This window comes from Solanum lycopersicum, chromosome 12, assembly GCF_036512215.1.
Source record: "Solanum lycopersicum chromosome 12, SLM_r2.1".
Classification (NCBI taxonomy): Eukaryota; Viridiplantae; Streptophyta; class Magnoliopsida; order Solanales; family Solanaceae; genus Solanum; species Solanum lycopersicum.
The window spans coordinates 40,361,104-40,379,622 of NC_090811.1; the positions used below are offsets into that span (position 1 = coordinate 40,361,104).

Sequence of the window (18,519 nt, forward strand, 5' to 3'; positions counted from 1 at the left end):
CCTTAAGTTAATTCCTGGGGTATTATTGCCATCTTTTATTCTTAATTATATACTAATTAGGGTAAAAGAAAGAGGGTTTGAATAAGAAAAATAGAAAGAACAAAGAGAGACAGAAAAAGAAAGAGAACCGATCGAGAGAAGAGGAAAGCACCAAGCTTTGAGGATTAACTTGCTTGATTTCAATTCTTCGGTGGAGGTAGGTTATGGTTTTCATGCTTTCATAGTAAACTCTTAATAGAGAGTGATATGTATTGGTAGTATTGTAAAACCCTGCTATGTGCTTAATTGTATGCATCCATGAACGTGATTATATAATTGTGATTATATTAAGCATGATGAAGCTATTGAATCCCAAATCTTGATAAAAAAAACCTAATCTCTTGTTAATGATGATGCCTTGATATAAAAGAAGGCTTGATGAACTAAAGTAATGAGATTGATGATGCCTTGGTGAGAAAGAAGGCTTGATGAATTGATAGAAAGAGATTAGGGGATCGGGTGTCACGAACGGATACGTAGATTTAGGGGATCGGGTGTCATGAACTGACACGTAGAATTAGGGGATCGGGTGTCACGAACCGGCACGTAGAATTAGGGGATCGGGTGTCACGAACCGACACGTAGGTTTAGGGGATCGGGTGTCACGAACTGACACGTAGAATTAGGGGATCGGGTGTCACGAACTGACACGTAGATTTAGGGGATCGGAGTGTCACGTACCGACACAAGAGGATTAATGAATATGAGGGAGCGGAGTGTCACGTACCGACACAAGAGAAATAAAGATAATGAATCTTGAAAGATGTTAATATACTCAATCTAAAGAACATAATTCCCAAATGAGTATGGTATTGAGGCTTGAGTCCTCATGTGTGAACTTGATGGTAATTATTAATGATATAGTACTTGTTGTTGCTGCATGTTGAGTATCATAGTTGATTTTATGATAGTACTTGGTATATATTGTTTTCTATTTTGAGTTGGCCGATGATATCTACTCAGTACCCGTGTTTTGTACTGACCCCTACTTTTATGTTTTCTTCTTGTTTATTTGTGGAGTGCAGCAAACGTGCCATCGTCTTCAACTCAACCGTAATTCAAGCCAGTCTTACTACATCGGAAATTCAGGGTGAGCTAATGCTTCTAGCTTGGACTGGATCTTCTTCTTCAAGTCTTGATGCCTTGAACTTCCGGCATGGACTAGCTTCTTATGTATTTTTAGCTTTTAGAATACTCTTAGTTTAGTCATTTGATTGTAGATTTTCTTGTGATGATGACTTCCAGATTTTGGGAAATAATAGATGTTAAATTTTAGAAGTTAATGAATTGGTCTTTATTTAATGAGTTTAAGTCTTCCGCATTACTTTCTGTTGACATTATATTGAAATGTTAAGGTTAGATTGGTTGGTTCGCTCACATAGGAGGGTAAGTGTGGGTGCCAGTCGCAACCCGGTTTGGGTCGTGACATACTAATAGAAAAATCACTCATATTTATCTAAAGTATCATTAGGGTAAAACAAAAGGGGTAGAATGACTTTTTGATAAAAAAAATTGTTGAGTTGATCAATTAGCTTTTTGACTTTGATGCATTAAAATAAATGTCCTTAACAGAAGTGTTGAGAGTGACCATATCATACGACTACTCTAATAACTTATAGCTCAGTGACGAATCTATTGAGGTATACCAACTATATAAGTAAAATGAGACAAAATAAATGTCCTTAACAGAAGTGTTGAGAGTGACCATATCATACGACTACTCTAATAACTTATAGCTCAGTGACGAATCTATTGAGGTATACCAACTATATAAGTAAAATGAGACTAATTTTATTATATTATACGTAACTAAATTTTATTTTTAATTGTATCGCTCCTAGTATAGTCACACATCCGTATCCATCACAACATACGTTTATGATCTTAATTTTTTACTTTTTGCAGTTGATGGAGCGGTTGTTGAATAAGGACGAATTGAATGAAATAGAAGTAGAAGCATCACTGAATTTCTTTCTAAGTGATTGCAGTGATGAAGCTCTCATTAGCACTTTTCTTGTTCTCTTAACAGCCAAAGGAAATACCTTTCGAGAAGTATATATATATATATGGATGTATCCATGTATGTGTATCATGTAAACAACATATAGGATGATGAAAGTGAGAACGTGGAATGTGCCTAATGTTATATGACAGAAATAAATAAATAAATAAAATATGATAAAAGGCAACTATAACTCTTTTGTAAATTAAAGTACAAAGAGAACAAATGATAGGTTTAAAAAAAATAATTTGAAGTACAAAGACATAAAAAAAAGAAAAAAAAAGGACCACTGGCCCGTGGAATTGAGGGGTATCTCAAGTAAAATATTTTGGTCATGCTCCAATATGGATAAATATATGGGTAAATTTCGAAAATAGCTAATATAGAAAATTTAATTAGACTCATTAGCTAGAGTATGCATAATTATGGGTTGTAGCTACGATTTCAGTTGATATAGGAATTCTCGTTTGTATAAATCACATATTTTTATTAATTTATACAATACATAATTCAATTTTATTGAGACAATTTCGATTAAAAATGGTAAACACATTTATAAATCACATAGAAATATCTCGTTAGAGTTCATACCAAATATGACTTCCTTCATATTAATGACACGATTCTTTCTAGGTTTATGATATCGACGAGTGTAACTAAGTGTATCTTCACACAGACATTTGCGTAAGTCATTAATTATACCATTATTTGTATAACATTGCTTGTAAGGGGAATTTTTTTTTCAATCAAAGGAATACTTATATTAGAAATAGGGGTTGGAATTAGTAGTAGTATCCCGTCCCTGCCACATATGGGTCCATGTTAATAGGCTAGGCCACATGCATCCCGACCCTGAATAATACAAAAAAGTTCTTTACTGTTCCTAACATAGTTAGTGCCTATTACATCAGCATTAAACTCATTTTGCTCCCATGAAGGTACATTTAGAAAGATAATGGGTCGACCAAAAACTTCGTTCCTCAGCCCCTCCTTTGATAGCATGTCAGCGACTCGGTTCTGCTTACGGAAGACATGCTCCACCTTCGTAATGTCCAACATTGTCATCAAGTATCTGCATTTAACAATTAAATCATCATATCACAAGTTATTTGTGGATAGCATTTTGATAACTTTTCTTGAGTCTGGATTTATTTCAATAGGGCTAAGGTTATGCTCCACTGCCAGTGTCAAGCCTCTTCTCATTGCTTGTTGGAGATTGTTTGAGAATGAATTGTACTCCTAACAAATCATGTCAACAATGAAATAACTAGAAGCGAATCTAAACAATATATACAAATATACTATTAGGATAACTGATAAGTTGTAAATCTAAACACTCAAATGAATTGACATACATGAACTATGATCTGATCTTACAAATCTGTGAACAGATGTATCTAGAGAAGAAAGGAGATTATATTCACTGTGTATATAATGAACAGAAAAATACAATGTATTTATACAAGAAAATATCTAACTAACTCAGTGTATATTCTAACTAACTTTTTATGAGTGCTAATCACCTAGCTGTTAGGCCCACAGTAACTAACTGTATTAACCATATTATTGATTTCAATACTCCCCCTCAAGCTGGAGTTCGTGTATACATCAAATACTCCAAGTTTGCCTAATAAAAGATGATGTTGTGCAGCTCCCAAGCCTTTTGTCATCAGGTCTGCTAGTTGCTCTTTAGTGTTGACATACTCTGTTTGTATCAATCCATTCTTGATTTTCTCCCTCACAAAATGACAGTCAATCTCAATGTGCTTTGTCCTCTCATGGAATATAGGATTAGCACTGATTTGTATTGCTGCTTTATTGTCACAATGTAACTTGACAGGTGTCTCTATATTCACATTCAACTCCTTTAAGATCCCTACTAGCCATATAATTTCTGAAACAGCTGCTGCCATACTTCTGTATTCAGCTTCTGCTGAGCTTATGCTCACTGTATGTTGTTTCTTTGATTTCCAAGAGATAAGAGAATTCCCCAGCTTTATTGTATACCCAGTCACTGATCTTCTTGTGTTGGGGCATGATGCCCAATCTGAATCACAAAATCCTTCTAATTGTGTACTAGGTTCACTACTTAACAGTATTCCTTGCCCTCGACAACCCTTGATGTATCTCACTAGTCTCATCCCTGATTCCCAGTGGGATATCTTTGGCCCTTGCATGAACTGTGACAATACTTGTACAGCAAAGCATATATTAGGTCTTGTTGTGGTTAAGTACAACAACCTCCCGACAAGCCTTTGGTAGGCTGTAACATCTTTGAACAAAGGATTACTTATGTTTCCTGTAAATTCATCATAATCCACTGAGGTGAACTTCTTATTAGGCTCCAATGGTGTAGCTGCTGGCTTAGAACCACTTAGTCCACAATCAGAAATCAACTCTAGTGCATATTTTCGTTGATTCAATAATATTCCTGTTTTTTTTTATCTTAGTATCTCAATCCCTAGAAAATATCTAAGGTCTCCAAGATCCTTCATGCTAAAATTGTTGTGCAATGCATCCTTTATGTCTTGAATCATTTTATTGTTGCTGCCTGTAATGAGTAGGTCATCCACATAGACTAAGACCACAACAACATCAATACCAATCTTCTTAATGAACAATGAATGATCATAGGAACTTTGTGTATATCGAGCCTCTACCAAAGCATCAGTCAGCTTAAGATTCCATTGCCTAGAAGCTTGTCTAAGTCCATATAGAGACTTGAGAAGTTTACAGACTTTGTTCTCCCCCTGCCTCTGAAAGCCCTGAGGTAATGTCATGTACACTTCTTCAGTCAAGTCACCTTGTAGAAAGGCATTATGAACATCCATTTAATATAAGGGCCAAATGTGAGATGCTGCAACTCCAATAACAGTTTTCACAGTGACCATTTTGGCTACTGGAGAAAAGGTTTCATGGTAGTCCAAGCCTTCCTGCTGGTTGTACCCTTTAGCCACCAATCTTGCTTTGTATCTTTCTATGTCACCATTGGCTTTATGTTTGATTTTGTACACCCATTTTGACCCAATAGCTTTCTTTCCAATAGGTAGATCAACAATAGTCCAAGTCTAATTCTGTTCCAATGCATTCACCTCAGCCTGCATTGCATCAATCCACTGTTGGTCAAGAGATGCTTCTTTAAAATTAGAGGGCTCGACAGCTACAGAAAATGCAACTATATAAGAGTGATAAGTGTGACTCAGATTAGAGTAGGATAAGTAATCTTCCATAGGATATAAACAAGATGAATTGATCTTCTGTGAGACTATATAATCTTTGTGCCACAAGGGTGGCCTTCTAGGTCTTCTGGTAACTTCAGTGGAAACTGCATCAGCATGATCATTTGTTTCAACTATAGTTAGATCAATTCATGTGTGTGTGTCAACATGAGGTAAGTGCTCAGGCCTAATAACCTCTTTTGCATCTTGTGTTCCCTCAGGTAACTCATGTGACACTAGAATTGGTGTGTCATGATTGCTAGATTCCAGCACCTTATCATCTCCAATAACAAATAATTCAGAATCAGGCAATATTAACTCTGCTGGCACTTGAGAATCTTCTTTGAAAGAAAATATGTCCTCTATGAAAGTAACATCCCTGCTAATAAAGAATTGATTATTCTCCAGGTTCAATAGTCTATATCTTTTTTGAGTTTCAGAATAGCCCATCATAACTGCCCTTTTGGCTCTTGGAGCAAACTTGTCTAGCCTGGTTAAGACAGATGCAAAAGCTAAACAACCAAAAACCCTCAAGTGATTTAAGTTAGTCTCCTTCCCATATAGCACAGTGTAAGGAGATCTGCCTTGTAACACACTACTAGGAACTTTGTTAATCAAATATGTAGCTGTTTTGACGCAATGACCCCAATATTTAATAGGCATTCCACTGTGAAATCTTAAGGCCCTAGCAGTCACTAAAATATGTCTATGCTTTCTTTCAACCACTCCATTTTGTTGTGGAGTGTAAGCACAAGAACTTTGATGTACAATACCAAGAGAAGAGAAAAGAGTATTACAATTCATATTAAAAAAATTTGTACCATTGTCTGTCCTAACAATCTGCACTTTAGTATTGAATTTTGTAGAGATCATGGTCAGAAAAATTCTCAAATTGAAAGTAACTTCAGTTTTGTATTGAATGAGACATATCCAGGTGAACCTACTAAAATCATCAACAATTGTAACAAAATATCGTTTCTTGTCATATGTAGGTGTCTTATAAGGTCCCCATATATCTATATGTATTAGTTGAAAACAATGATTTGAAGTACTATGACTTAGAGGAAAGGCTAATCTATGTTGCTTAGCTAAAGGACAAGTATGACAACAATAGGGCTTCCCAGTATCCACTTGATCTTTGAGAGAAGAGATGTGTTGCATTGCCTTAAGAGATGGATGGCCAAGTCTGATGTGCCATAGATCAATCTAATTTCTTGTTGTAACAGATGTGCATACAGTTGCAATTATTTCTTATTTTAGCAGATATAGACCATTGTGTTCTCTACCAATCCCAATCACCTTGCCATTGTAGAGATCCTGTAATATACAAATATTAGGAAAGAAACTAACGCTACAGGACAAGTCCTTAGTTAGTTTGGCTACTGATATTAGGCTGAACTTGAACTCGGGTACATACAAGACATCATTCAACTTAAGATCTCTTAAAATAATGGAGCTTCCAGTATACAGTATGTCTGCTCTTATTCCTGTTGGTAGTTGTACTGTATTGGATCCTTTTAATTGTTTAAAGTCATGCAACAAGCTTTTACAAGAGATAACATGATGTGTGGCTCCTGAATCAATGGTCCATTCATGTACACAGTGTGATCTTGAAAGAGACATATTACCTATTAGATTGGCTTGGCATTCCTGTGTGCTAAGATTATTGTGACTCTTGTCTTGTTTATCAGCAGCTGCATTATTAGCATAAGATCTGAAATTACTAGTACCTGTACTTGTGTGACTAGAATTTTCAGATCTACCAGCACTAGCACCATTATGATGAGAGCTTGATGTATTGGATCCTGTTTGTGGAGGTTTCCTTTTGCTTTTAAAATCTGATGGGTAACCTACTAGTCTGTAACAATCAACCGTAAGGTTATTTCTGAATCCACAAATCTCACATGGAGTATATAGAAGTGGTTTTTTTCCTTTGTAGTTTTGTCCTCTACCAGCCAACATAGTAAGTGGTTCTTTGTAAGAATCAACTAAACCTAACATTCTCTGACTTTCTTCTTGTACCACAATAGAGTAAGCTTGATTAACACTAGGTGCTTCAGATTTAAGAAGTATATCACTCCTTACATGACTATAGGTTTCATTTAACCCCATCAAAAACATCAATAATCTCTGTTGATGAAAGTGATTCGTGTAGGACTTTGCTTCAGCACACTCACAAGAAGGAAATGGTACAAGTACATCAAACTCATCCCATAAGTCTCTTAATTTGGAATAATAGTCAGTGACAGAATCAGTACCTTGCTTAAGACTTGCAACATCTGTCCATAATTGATAAACTCTTGTGAGATTTGATTTTTCAAACCTTTCGTTGAAATCATCCCAAACTCTTCTTGCATTTGATTCATACATGATTGTAGCTAGCAAATTTGGAGTCATTGTACTGCTAATCCATGATAAAACCACTGCATTGCATCTCTCCCATTGAGCAGCCAATTCATCTTTGTACAAACTCTTCAGGCAGGTTCCATCTACAAAACCTAGCTTATTTTTCACCAATAATGCCAGCCTCATCGATTTACTCCATAGCCCATAGTTTTCTGGTCCTGTAAGCTTGATCGTGTGTAAGGCCACACCAGGTGTATCTGAAGACTGTAAATACAGAGGATGGTGATGTGGTAGAGTCGTAACTGTCAAATCTGCCATTGTTGAAGCTAATGACAAGCTTGAAAGATATACTTTGCGGAAGATGATCTAGAACAAAAACTTGGCTCTGATACCATGATAAGTTGTGAATCTAAACACTCAAATGAATTGACATACATGAACTATGATCTGATCTTACAGATCTGTGAAGAAATGTATCCAGAGAAGAAAGGAGATTATATTCATTGTGTATATAATGAACAGAAAATACAATGTATTTATACAAGAAAATATCTAACTAACTCAGTGCATATTCTAACTAACTTTTTATGAGTGCTAATCACCTAGCTGCTAGGCCCACAGTAACTAACTGTATTAACCATATTATTGATTTCAATAATAACTATATACAGTTTCAAAATTATATAAATATAAGGGATATTGCACAAGTACCCCTTAACCAACATCCGAAATCTCAGAGACACACTTATACTATACTAATGTCCTATTACCCCCATGAACTTATTTTATTAATAATTTTCTACCCCTTTTCGGTTGAAAAGGGGTAGAAAATTACTTACAAAATAAGTTCAATGGGGTAATAAGACTTCAGTATAGTATAATTGTGTCTCCAAAATATCGAGCATGGGTTACTTGTGCATTTTTCCTAAATATAGGGATAAATATATAACTATGGTAATTATGGACAATTTCAGAATTATACAAATATGAGTACAACTATACAATCAGGGTAACTATATAAAATTTAAAAATATGCAAATAACTTTGTTGTTTGAAGTTATACAAATATAAACATCAGAACTTTAAAAAGTTATACAATTTAAACCATAACAATCAAAACTTTAAAAAGTTACAAAATGAATTAATTATATTTGATGATAAAATTGAAAAAATCAAAGAAAAATCACAATCATGTATAAATATAAATCAAACGGACAAGAACTAAACCATCAAAACAAAAAAAAAATTAAAAATCGAACAACAATTGCTCTGCAAATCTGAAAAATCACGAATCGAGAGGAAAAAAAAAATTCAAAATTTTAAAATCTTATTGTGTTAGTGCATTAAGGAGAAAATAAAGTAAAAGAATTATGGAGAGGGAAAATAAATTTTGGATAATAGGTCGAAATAAAAAATTACTACCTTATATACATTCAAAATATGGCTCACATAATTATCACTAATGTTAGTAGTTAAAATGTGAATTTGTATAGATTATACGGAAAAAGGTTAAAAATATCCTTAAATTATCTGAAATATCTTATATATACTTTTAAATTATATTATGGCTTAAAACTATCTTTTTCGTTAAATTATTGGGTCAAAAGTGCCCTTATAATTAACGAAAATTGTTAAATGTCATGTGGATGCCACATGACACGCCACTAGATTTCCACTGCCATATAGATTAAAAGGGAAAAGGTCAAGAGTATCCTTAAACTATCTGAAATAGCTCATATTTACCCTTAAACTCTATTTCGGCTCAAAACTACCTTTCTCGTCAAACTATTGGGTCAAAAGTGACATTCTTATTAGCGAAAGTTGGTAAATGCCACATGGATGCCACATTGCACGCCAATAGGTTTTCACTGCCACATTAACTAAATCCCTAAATCTTAATTACTCATTTTCCCCTCATTTCATTATTTTCTAGAAATGATTTCACCCCTTCTCCCTCATTTCGCGGCTAGAGTTTCACAATTTTCTTCGTCGTTGGATTTCAAAGTGCCTATTCGTGGTTGTACGTTAGTAAAACTTTTTTCTTATTTTATTGTGTAACCACGAAAATCCACTTTAAAACTCAGTTCCGAAGAAAATTATAAAACCTTGGCTGTGAAATAACGGGAAAGTTATAAAATTCTAGCTATCATACTTTGAAATCGTAAACATAATAAAATAAGAAAAAATATTTACTAACCTACAACTATGAATATCCACTTTGAAACTCACTCTCGAAGAAAGCTACGAAGCCTTAGCTGCGAAATTAGAAAAAAATTGTGAAATCCTAACTATCATGCTTTGAAATCGTAAAACATAATAAAATATTAAAAATATTTACTAGCTTACAAGCATGAATATCCAATTTGAAACCCAACCATGAAGAAAAGTATGAAACTGTAGCTGCGAAATAAGGGAGGACGGGTGAATATATCGTTTATGAAAATAATGAAATGAGGGTAGGGGGGGGGGGGTAATTAGGATTTAGGGATTTAGTCTATGTGACAGTCTTATTGGCACGCAATGTGACATCCACATGACATTTAACAATTTCGTTAATTAAAAGGATATTTTTAACCCAATAGCTTGATTGGAAGGATAGTTTTGAGCCGAAATATGAGCTATTTCAGATAGTTTAAGTGTATTTTTGACGTTGTCTATTTAGTCTATGTGGCAGTAGAATCTTGTTGACATGTTAATAACAAAGATACTTTTGACCCAATAGTATAGTATGAAGGAAAAAGTATTTTTAAGCCAAAATAAAGTTTAAATATATATATCAACTATTTCGAATAGTTTATGGGCATTTTTGAGTCTTTTTCGTAGATTATATCGAGTGCCCCTATACTTGGGAGCAACGTTAACGAGTTCGGTGTGTGTTCCGAGTTCCGATGACTGTGGAATAAATAAAGGGTAAACCTCCATAGTTTGAGGTGAGGTAGACGAAGAGTAGTGTGAGTAGAGCATCGAATGAATACGTGCAAGTGTATAGATAAACAGATCATGGATCTATCGACCAACAATGACTTCATCAACCTTCACGACGACCAACATCACATCACCGCCGGTGTTAACCATCCTGTTCGCCCAATTGAATCCTTCCCCAATTGTAGCATTCATTGGGCTCCTGATACCAAAACCAACACTGTAATCGCTTCTCTCTATCTTCTTATCTATCTCTATACTTGTATTACTATCTCAATTAACTCTGCTTTCGATTTTCTTGTTATGTTGGTCTGAGCTTCGATTTTTCTCTATTTGTCTAGTTTCCTTTGTTAGTTGCTCTGTTTAAATATTCTTTCTACTTGGATTTGCTACAATTTAGATGAGTTACTCTTCACGTAATTCTGAACTATGATATGAGCTATGGATATTAAACCGCTTAATCAGTAAACAGTAGGACAAGGAAATGGAACTCTAAATTCTTAGGAGGTGTCTAACTGAGTGGTGGTGTAATTGGAAGCCACATCCTGCTTATCGGTGTTCTACTATAAGCTAAGATTGCTCCTGAAACCCTAATCAAAAAGGATGTTTGCTCCAGAAACTATTCGACTGTAAGTTATTTTTTTCTTTCCCTATATGATTACTTATATTTTCTTTCCTTATGTGATTCAAGTATACACCCTAGGTTTGCTTCTTTTTTTTTTTTTTTGCTTGGAGGGGAGGGGGGAGGGGGATGTGGCATATTCCCTCCTTCTCCAATTTTGGCGTGTCCCACTTTTCCTTGTTGGTTGTTTTCTAGATGATCCGCTACACTATCAAAGGGGGGTTTACCTTCTTTCCTCAAGTTTTTTTTAGAGGAAACAGTTACTGAAGTTGCTAGAAATTTGTGGATGTAATCAACCTACAAAGTATACTGAAATCAGAATAATGTTAGACAACAAATAATAAATATGTATGTGTAGAACGCTCACTCACATGTTTACCAAAGTTTTTCTCCCTCCTATTTTCTAGGACTGTAGAAGATCTCCTTTCCGCCTAGGTTCATCGTAATCAGACTTTTTTCCTTCCTGCCAACAGTAACCACCCACATTGTCATTATTGATAAAAACTTGTCATTATTGATAAAAACCTCTTCCCTTTTTATCTCTTGATAAGCTCTGTCTATGTCATGGGGGAAAACAGAATACGCTCTAATGCTGGTTTGAAGTCTTTTGATATTACCAAATGGACCTCATGCAACAATATCTGGGTTGAGAAGGATAACCCTCGACAAGAAGATTAAGGAATGGGTCTGCTTTATTCTTAGGGAGGATTCAAATGACCATAAGAACATGGTGAGGAGATGGAGGAAAAAGAAAAAATTGCCAAAATATCTATGGTACGAGGAAGTATAATGACCATGGTAGGTACATGAGTATCCTGTCTCTCAAGGGAGAAGCTAGATCAGTTATTATCCCTGAAATCTAAATTAGCCAGCAACGCAGGCTGGTTTCCTTTGAAGGAATCTCAGGTCTTCGTATCAACCGGAGGAAAAGACATATTTATCCCATTAAGTATGTTCCTAATTCGGAGCTTTTGTCTTCTTTTTTAGGAGGTGAAGTGGGTCAGATACCCATTGTCTATCTTGGGATGACACTGGGTGCAAAATCAAGATCCAAAGAGATATTGGATGCAGCTTTGGAGAAGTGTGAGCCGTGTTATGTTATGTTATGAAAAGAGCGCTTAAGCCCTAACGCAACGCTCAAAACTTGTTGAGTGCATTATGTGCGTTTCAGTGTCGTCAAGGTTTTAAGGCATACTTATCCTTGCCAATGAGATCTTAAGAGGCGACACTAAACAATTGATATTTCACGTTATCATAATTTTTTTTTCAATTTCTTTGTTCATATATATACCAGAGTGGCTGAGATGTCGTCACCTCAAGGTTGGGAGCTAACCTTAAGGATACTGATGAATGACTGGGAAATACCTAGATTAAGTGAACTTTTTAAACATCTCGAAACTTCTTAAGGTTGCAAGAGTGGGAGTTGTGGACGGGACACACCAAGAGACAGTATAAAGTGAACTCAGGTATAAAATTATGAATACTACAGAGCCACAAAACTTTATCTGGCCTTGGATGGAAACTCATCTGGAAAGTAAAGTTACCACATAAGGTTGCTTGCTTTACTTGGTTGTTATGCTTACGCATGAGAACTTGATGAAGAGAGGCAGTATCATAGCTTCAAACTGTCGTCTATGTGGGACTGAAGCTGAAACTGTAAGCATTTATTTTAGCATGTGAAGTCACAGGTCAGTGATGGAAGATTTCTCAAAATCTCAGGGGCATCTCCTGGACAATGCCTAGTAAGATTGTTGACATTGTTTTTAGCTTGGAGGAGGCTGGGGTTAAGGCTAAGCGCAGAAGAAAATGGCGGTTAATTCCAGACTGTATTTGGTGGACCATCTGGAAAGAAAAGAATCCCAGATGTTTTGAGAACACAAGATCAAGTTGAACTGTGTTCTGCTATTTTGTTTCTGGTGTACAAAGTTATATCCTGAAGATACAGAGACAATCCTGGATGTTTCTGATTCATGTTAGGATTGTATCCTGTTCACCTTTTTTTTTTTTTTTTTGGTTATTTTCTCTTTTGTACTTTCTTTTGTAAAGGGTTCAGTACTTGGGCTTCCCAAGTACTGGTTTATAATACAAAGTTGTTACCTGTTTAAAAAAAACAAGGTATACTGAAACCTTTCTCATTCTGGCACATCTAGATGAAGAAGCACCAAAGAAGATACTAGTATATGAAAACAAAGCTTTTACTTGGCCTTTAGCTATGCATAGGAGAGTAAGTAGGTCAGCTGATCTTTCTAATTTTCCAATTATCTTTTGCTATGATATGGATTCTCAATTGAAAAGCACCAGCAAGAAAAAACTATGTTTATGCTTCTCTTTGTACATGTTCAGGATACTCCTCCTATCTGCACAAGTTGATTGTGGGACTTTTGTGGCACTAGTGTTCTTGTTATATCTGTTTCTCATTTCTCTTGCTATTCATGTGTGTTATGGTGAATCCTGTAGTTGGAGTTTGACATGCATTGTTGGGTCAGATTTTGGAAATATACATACGTTTTGTCAATGATAGGGATTCTATAATTGTCATTTCTCTAATTCAATGCAGAATTATAGTTCTCCCGACTCAATAGAACCAGCCAAACTCATCGTGGAGAAAGATCTGAGCACTATTGATGCATCATTGTTATCTGAAATTGATCATACAGTGAAGAAGTATGCTGATAATCTTCTACATGCAATAGAGAGTGTGAGCGCTCGACTATCACAATTAGAAACTAGAAGTCGCCAGATTGAAGATTTTGTTGTGAAACTCAAGTTGTCTGTTGATAATAACCATGGGAACACTGATGGAAAACTAAGACTGGTGGAAAATATTCTGAGAGAGGTATCATCTATTCAGTTTCTTCCTAGTTTGTTCTTTAACTGAACTGCTGTACAGCTTGGCAAGTGTAGGCTGCATTATTTGGGATCTTTTGTTAATTGAAGTTGCACTTATCATTCATATGCTTTTCGCTTTCTCTTGCTTGCTGATTTTTACACTAATCTTAGGAATTCCGCACTATGCCTTTTTGTATTACCGTGTCATCTATTTTCAGTGTCATTCTTTTAGAGAAATGCCCTCGGCATAAATATACTCTTATTGATACAATCCAGTCTTGCACGGAGAAATTCTCTCTAATTATGTTATGTGGTGGAAGTAATTCTATAGGTTTTGAGCTATAGAGATGTTTCATGAATTGTTCTAAATTTGCATTGCTACAATGGTTCCTGTTTCTGAGTTGCGTCATATGTATTGCGCAACACCATTTAGGGCCTTTTAAAATCTTTGCATCCATAGCCTGTTAAGTGGTTTCAGCACTAAAATCGTCATTGTTCTAAGCTTGAAGAAATGGATCTTGAATTTCAAATATAAAAATTTAGTTTAAATGAAGTGGGTGTTGTTTGGAAAATTTGAGAACATTGTCAGGGATGAAGTTTGGTAGTCTAATCTTAAGCAAAACTTCAGATTTACATATTACATTTACTTCAAAAAAAAAAAACTTCCGATATACATGTTTGGCCTTGGCAAGCCAAACTTCAGGCGTGACTGTCGGATGTTTGGCCTTGGCAAGTCAAGCTTTAGGTAAAATGTCGGAAGTTTGGTCATGGCAAACCAAACATCAGGAAAAATGTCGGATGTTTGTTGCCAATTTCAAACATGAATTTTGCAATTTCAGTTGTGTATACCTGAAGTTGGTTCTGAATTGGATAAAGTTGCTAATTTTTATACACTGGTTATGGATTTAAGGTTTTCCCAAATTGGCTGCCTATGCACTGGCCCCTTCATATTCTAGGTGGGCCCCTTGCCTATAGCAGTACAACTATCACTTCAAAGATTTTGTTGAAAACAGAGATATCAGCATTTGAAAATGGATAAATGTTATCAAGAACTGATGGATTTTTTGGAGTTCTTTTTATTTTCTGATGTTGGGAGAGGATATTCTTGGATGCTCCCTATTCTGGAAGGAGAGAATCACACCTATAGCATATTGAATGAAATTTATCGTAATTTTCATTTGGTGATTGCTTAAAGAATTATTTGACCTTGCTTCTATATCTGTTTCATATTAGGCAAGATCAAATTTTGAGTTACCTGTCAAAGCAGATTGAGTTGTAACAAAAAACTGAAATTGGACTAAAAATAAAAAAGAAAAGAAGAAGATGAAATTCGAATGAAAATATTTTAGCTGCTTCCTTTTTCTTTTTGTATCGTCTCTGTGAACTGTTATTTTCTTGTTACACAAATTTCATGTAGGTGCAAGATGGAGTACAAGTCATAAAGAATAAACAGGATATAATGGAGACTCAACTGCAGCTCGGAAAATTGCAAGTTCCAAAGGAAATAGACAGTAGTATTGTTGACTCAGCGCATCATAGGGCATCTGCTCCTCTTCAATCTCACCAACAATTTCCTCCTGTTGTGCTTGCTCAACCGCCTTCCCCTCTTCCTCCACCAAATGCTCCTCCACCCCCTCTGCAACAGAAAATTCCATCTCAAGTTGAGCTTCAGGACCAGTTTCCTCAGAATCTCATTCCTTCTGGCACTCAACGAGAAACTTACTTCCCATTAACTGGTCAAGCACCAGAAAACTCTAGTCAGCAGAACCAACAGTCTGCACCACATCAGCGGCTACAGACTTCTATTCCACCACCCCCACATCAACAGTATCTGCCTTTCCCTTCATCATTGTACACTCAGCCACCTGTACCTTCTCAAGCTCATTCACCTCTTCCATCTGTTAATCCCTCACAATCTCAACCTCCATTGATCCATCATCCTGAGGAAAGACATTTTATAGCATCCCAGACTTATCCACAAGCAAACACTAGTCAATTTCCCTCTCATCCATCAAGTGGAGCCCCTGTGTCACATCATTTTTATGCAGCTCCTGCTAATCTGTTTGAGCCGCCATCTAGCAGACAGGGTTCCGGATTTTCCAGCGCATATGGCCCATCAACTGGACCTGGTGAATCTTACCCTTATAGTGGGTCCACAGTTCAGTATGGCAGTGGTTCCCCATTCAAATCACAACAACTTGCTTCACCCTTGATGGGCCAGAGTGGTGGAAATGGTTACCCACAGCTTCCCACAACAAGAATATTACCTCAAGCACTACCTACTGCTTTTGCAGTTAGTAGTGGGTCTAGTTCTCCTCGTACTGGAAATAGAGTTCCTATTGATGATGTAGTTGATAAAGTGACAAATATGGGATTTCCAAGAGATCAAGTAAGAGCAACTGTGCAGAGACTGACAGAGAATGGACAGTCAGTAGATTTGAATGTGGTGTTGGACAAATTGATGAATGGCGGGTAAGGCCAGCCGCCACAAGGCTGGTATGATAGGTGACATGTTTCCACTTGTTCATGTTTCTCCATAGAAGTTTGAGGTACATATATGGAAATAAAGAAAATCACAGAACAAATTTGGAAAAAGGACAGTCTCTGTTGGGATTTAAACGGACTCTGTTTACTTCTGTCGTATAACTTCTTTCTTGTGCTTACAGATTATTTATTGTATATTAATATGTTATTTCCTTTCCCCATTTCAAGCCTTTCTTCTTTCTTTCATTGAATAAGTACAAAGCATTTTGTGTTTGCTGTTTGGCCATCAGTATGCAAGTTCTTTGAATCTCAACTAGAAGGAGTTGGATTAGTTTCAGCAACGTGTGCTGAAATTAGTTAGTTTAGAGAAATTGACCAAAATAGTCCTTGATGTGTGGAGATCGAGAGTTTGTTTCAATTAGTTTAAAAGTGGTTAAATTTACTTTTAAGTCATCTTTAACCAAGTTAAAGCAAGTGTAAATGACTGAAAAAAAGTACTTGAGAAACTAAAAGTATTTGACCTACCCTATTTTTTATTGACTTAAAAATTATTTTTTTAAAACTATTCTTTTCCAGTCAATCTTAATTGGCTGTGAACCTTTTTTGTCCTTGATATATCCCCTAGAATTGAGAGAGTGCCTAATGTACATAAAGATGATACATTTGGTTCCAAGTAGGTGTGTTAAAATGGGTTGATTGGACTGAACTGGGAGAAACTAGAGTAGATTGAATTTGAAATCGAATTAAATTAAAATCCGCTTAAATTTACTTTTGGATAAAATGCGTCGGATTTATAAATCAATTTCTGTCATAATATAAGTTCTTGATTTTAAAGCGGAAAGTCACTGAAAATTGTACAAACTAAATAAACATATATTATTTAAGTTTACTCACTCGACATGTATTCTATAGAAAAATATAGTTAAACATTTTTCAGTTATTTTGATTCCAAAAAAACAAATTACAAAATAAAAAAAGATAGATAAATACTAAGTAGATAGTAATTCGTTGCATCAATGCAACTAAAGTGTCTTTAAAAATGGATAGATAAATACTAAAATATTCATTGCCCCAAATGCAATTGAAGAGTCATTTAAAAAATGCATAGATAAAGACTAAAATATTCATTGCACCAATGGAACTAAATAGTGTTAAAATTTGTTGAATTGGAGGTTAAATTAGATTTAATTGAAGATTTTTTTTTTAAAAAGGAGTTAATTCTTGAATAAGTTGAGATTGACTCACTTTAATATTCTTTAGCCCAACTTATAAATTTGGAGGGATTACATATATTTGAGCTCATTTTGACTAGGGCTGGACCTATGGTATTTCGTTTGAAATTTTCAAATGTCAATCGATATTGATTGTTAAAAGTAGATATTAAATATCAAACCTTTAAGTTTCTGTTCAATATTGATAATCAGTAAACCAAATTTCCATTACGTTAATATTGTAGTTAAGTTGGAGTCCATTGTATTATAAAATTTAATACCATTGCTTCAGTTGTTTTTTTTTGACGTAGATGCATGATATAATAAAAAACAACAAGTTAGAATGAATATATATTTGGACATGTTAAGGCTTTACAATCTAACTCACCTTCACAATTTTAGGTGTAGTGACGGAGCGAAAAATTTCAATAAGGAATGTTAATTGTTATAGTAAAAAAAGGGCTAGCAGGCTAGAACACATGGCCTTCGAGAACATTTACGACATTAACAACTGCACTAAACCTTCATCTTGTGCTAAGAGGTGTTAATATTAAATTATCAAAAAAGAATTTCGGTTCGATAATTTAATTTTCAATATTTAATGTCCAACCTAATTTTGAAATTATAAAATCCGTTTTAGCTATGACTTTTAGTTTTAAATTCCTATTATTGTAGTTATTGCTTTATTATTTTATATTTTGATAATATTTATTTACATCTTGCAACAACATTGAGTAAGAAATCAATGATCCATGACGAAAAATACTTTAATTATGAATATTTCATTTATCTCTTCACATTATAGTTGCACAAATAAAAAATAATTAACAACTTAAATATTTAAAA

The 18,519-nt window shown here is 35.1% G+C and overlaps 2 protein-coding genes across 2 annotated transcripts; one reads left to right on the plus strand and one right to left on the minus strand.

The window, feature by feature from the left end:
- Positions 1 to 4,872: 4,872 nt before the first annotated feature.
- On the minus strand, positions 4,873 to 7,923 carry LOC138340357 (uncharacterized). The gene is made up of 6 exons (XM_069292073.1): positions 6,677 to 7,923; positions 6,559 to 6,576; positions 5,455 to 6,016; positions 5,327 to 5,366; positions 5,134 to 5,216; positions 4,873 to 5,076 (listed from the first exon to the last, which is right to left on the minus strand). The coding sequence occupies exons 1-6, from the start codon at positions 7,921 to 7,923 to the stop codon at positions 4,873 to 4,875; spliced, it is 2,154 nt and encodes a 717-aa protein (XP_069148174.1).
- Positions 7,924 to 10,294: 2,371 nt separating this feature from the next.
- LOC101249798 (class E vacuolar protein-sorting machinery protein HSE1-like) lies at positions 10,295 to 16,683 on the plus strand. The gene is made up of 3 exons (XM_004252164.5): positions 10,295 to 10,749; positions 13,707 to 13,985; positions 15,396 to 16,683. Exons 1-3 carry the CDS (start codon positions 10,573 to 10,575, stop codon positions 16,452 to 16,454), a joined length of 1,515 nt encoding a protein of 504 aa, XP_004252212.1. The 5' UTR covers positions 10,295 to 10,572; the 3' UTR covers positions 16,455 to 16,683.
- The last annotated feature ends 1,836 nt before the right edge of the window (positions 16,684 to 18,519 follow it).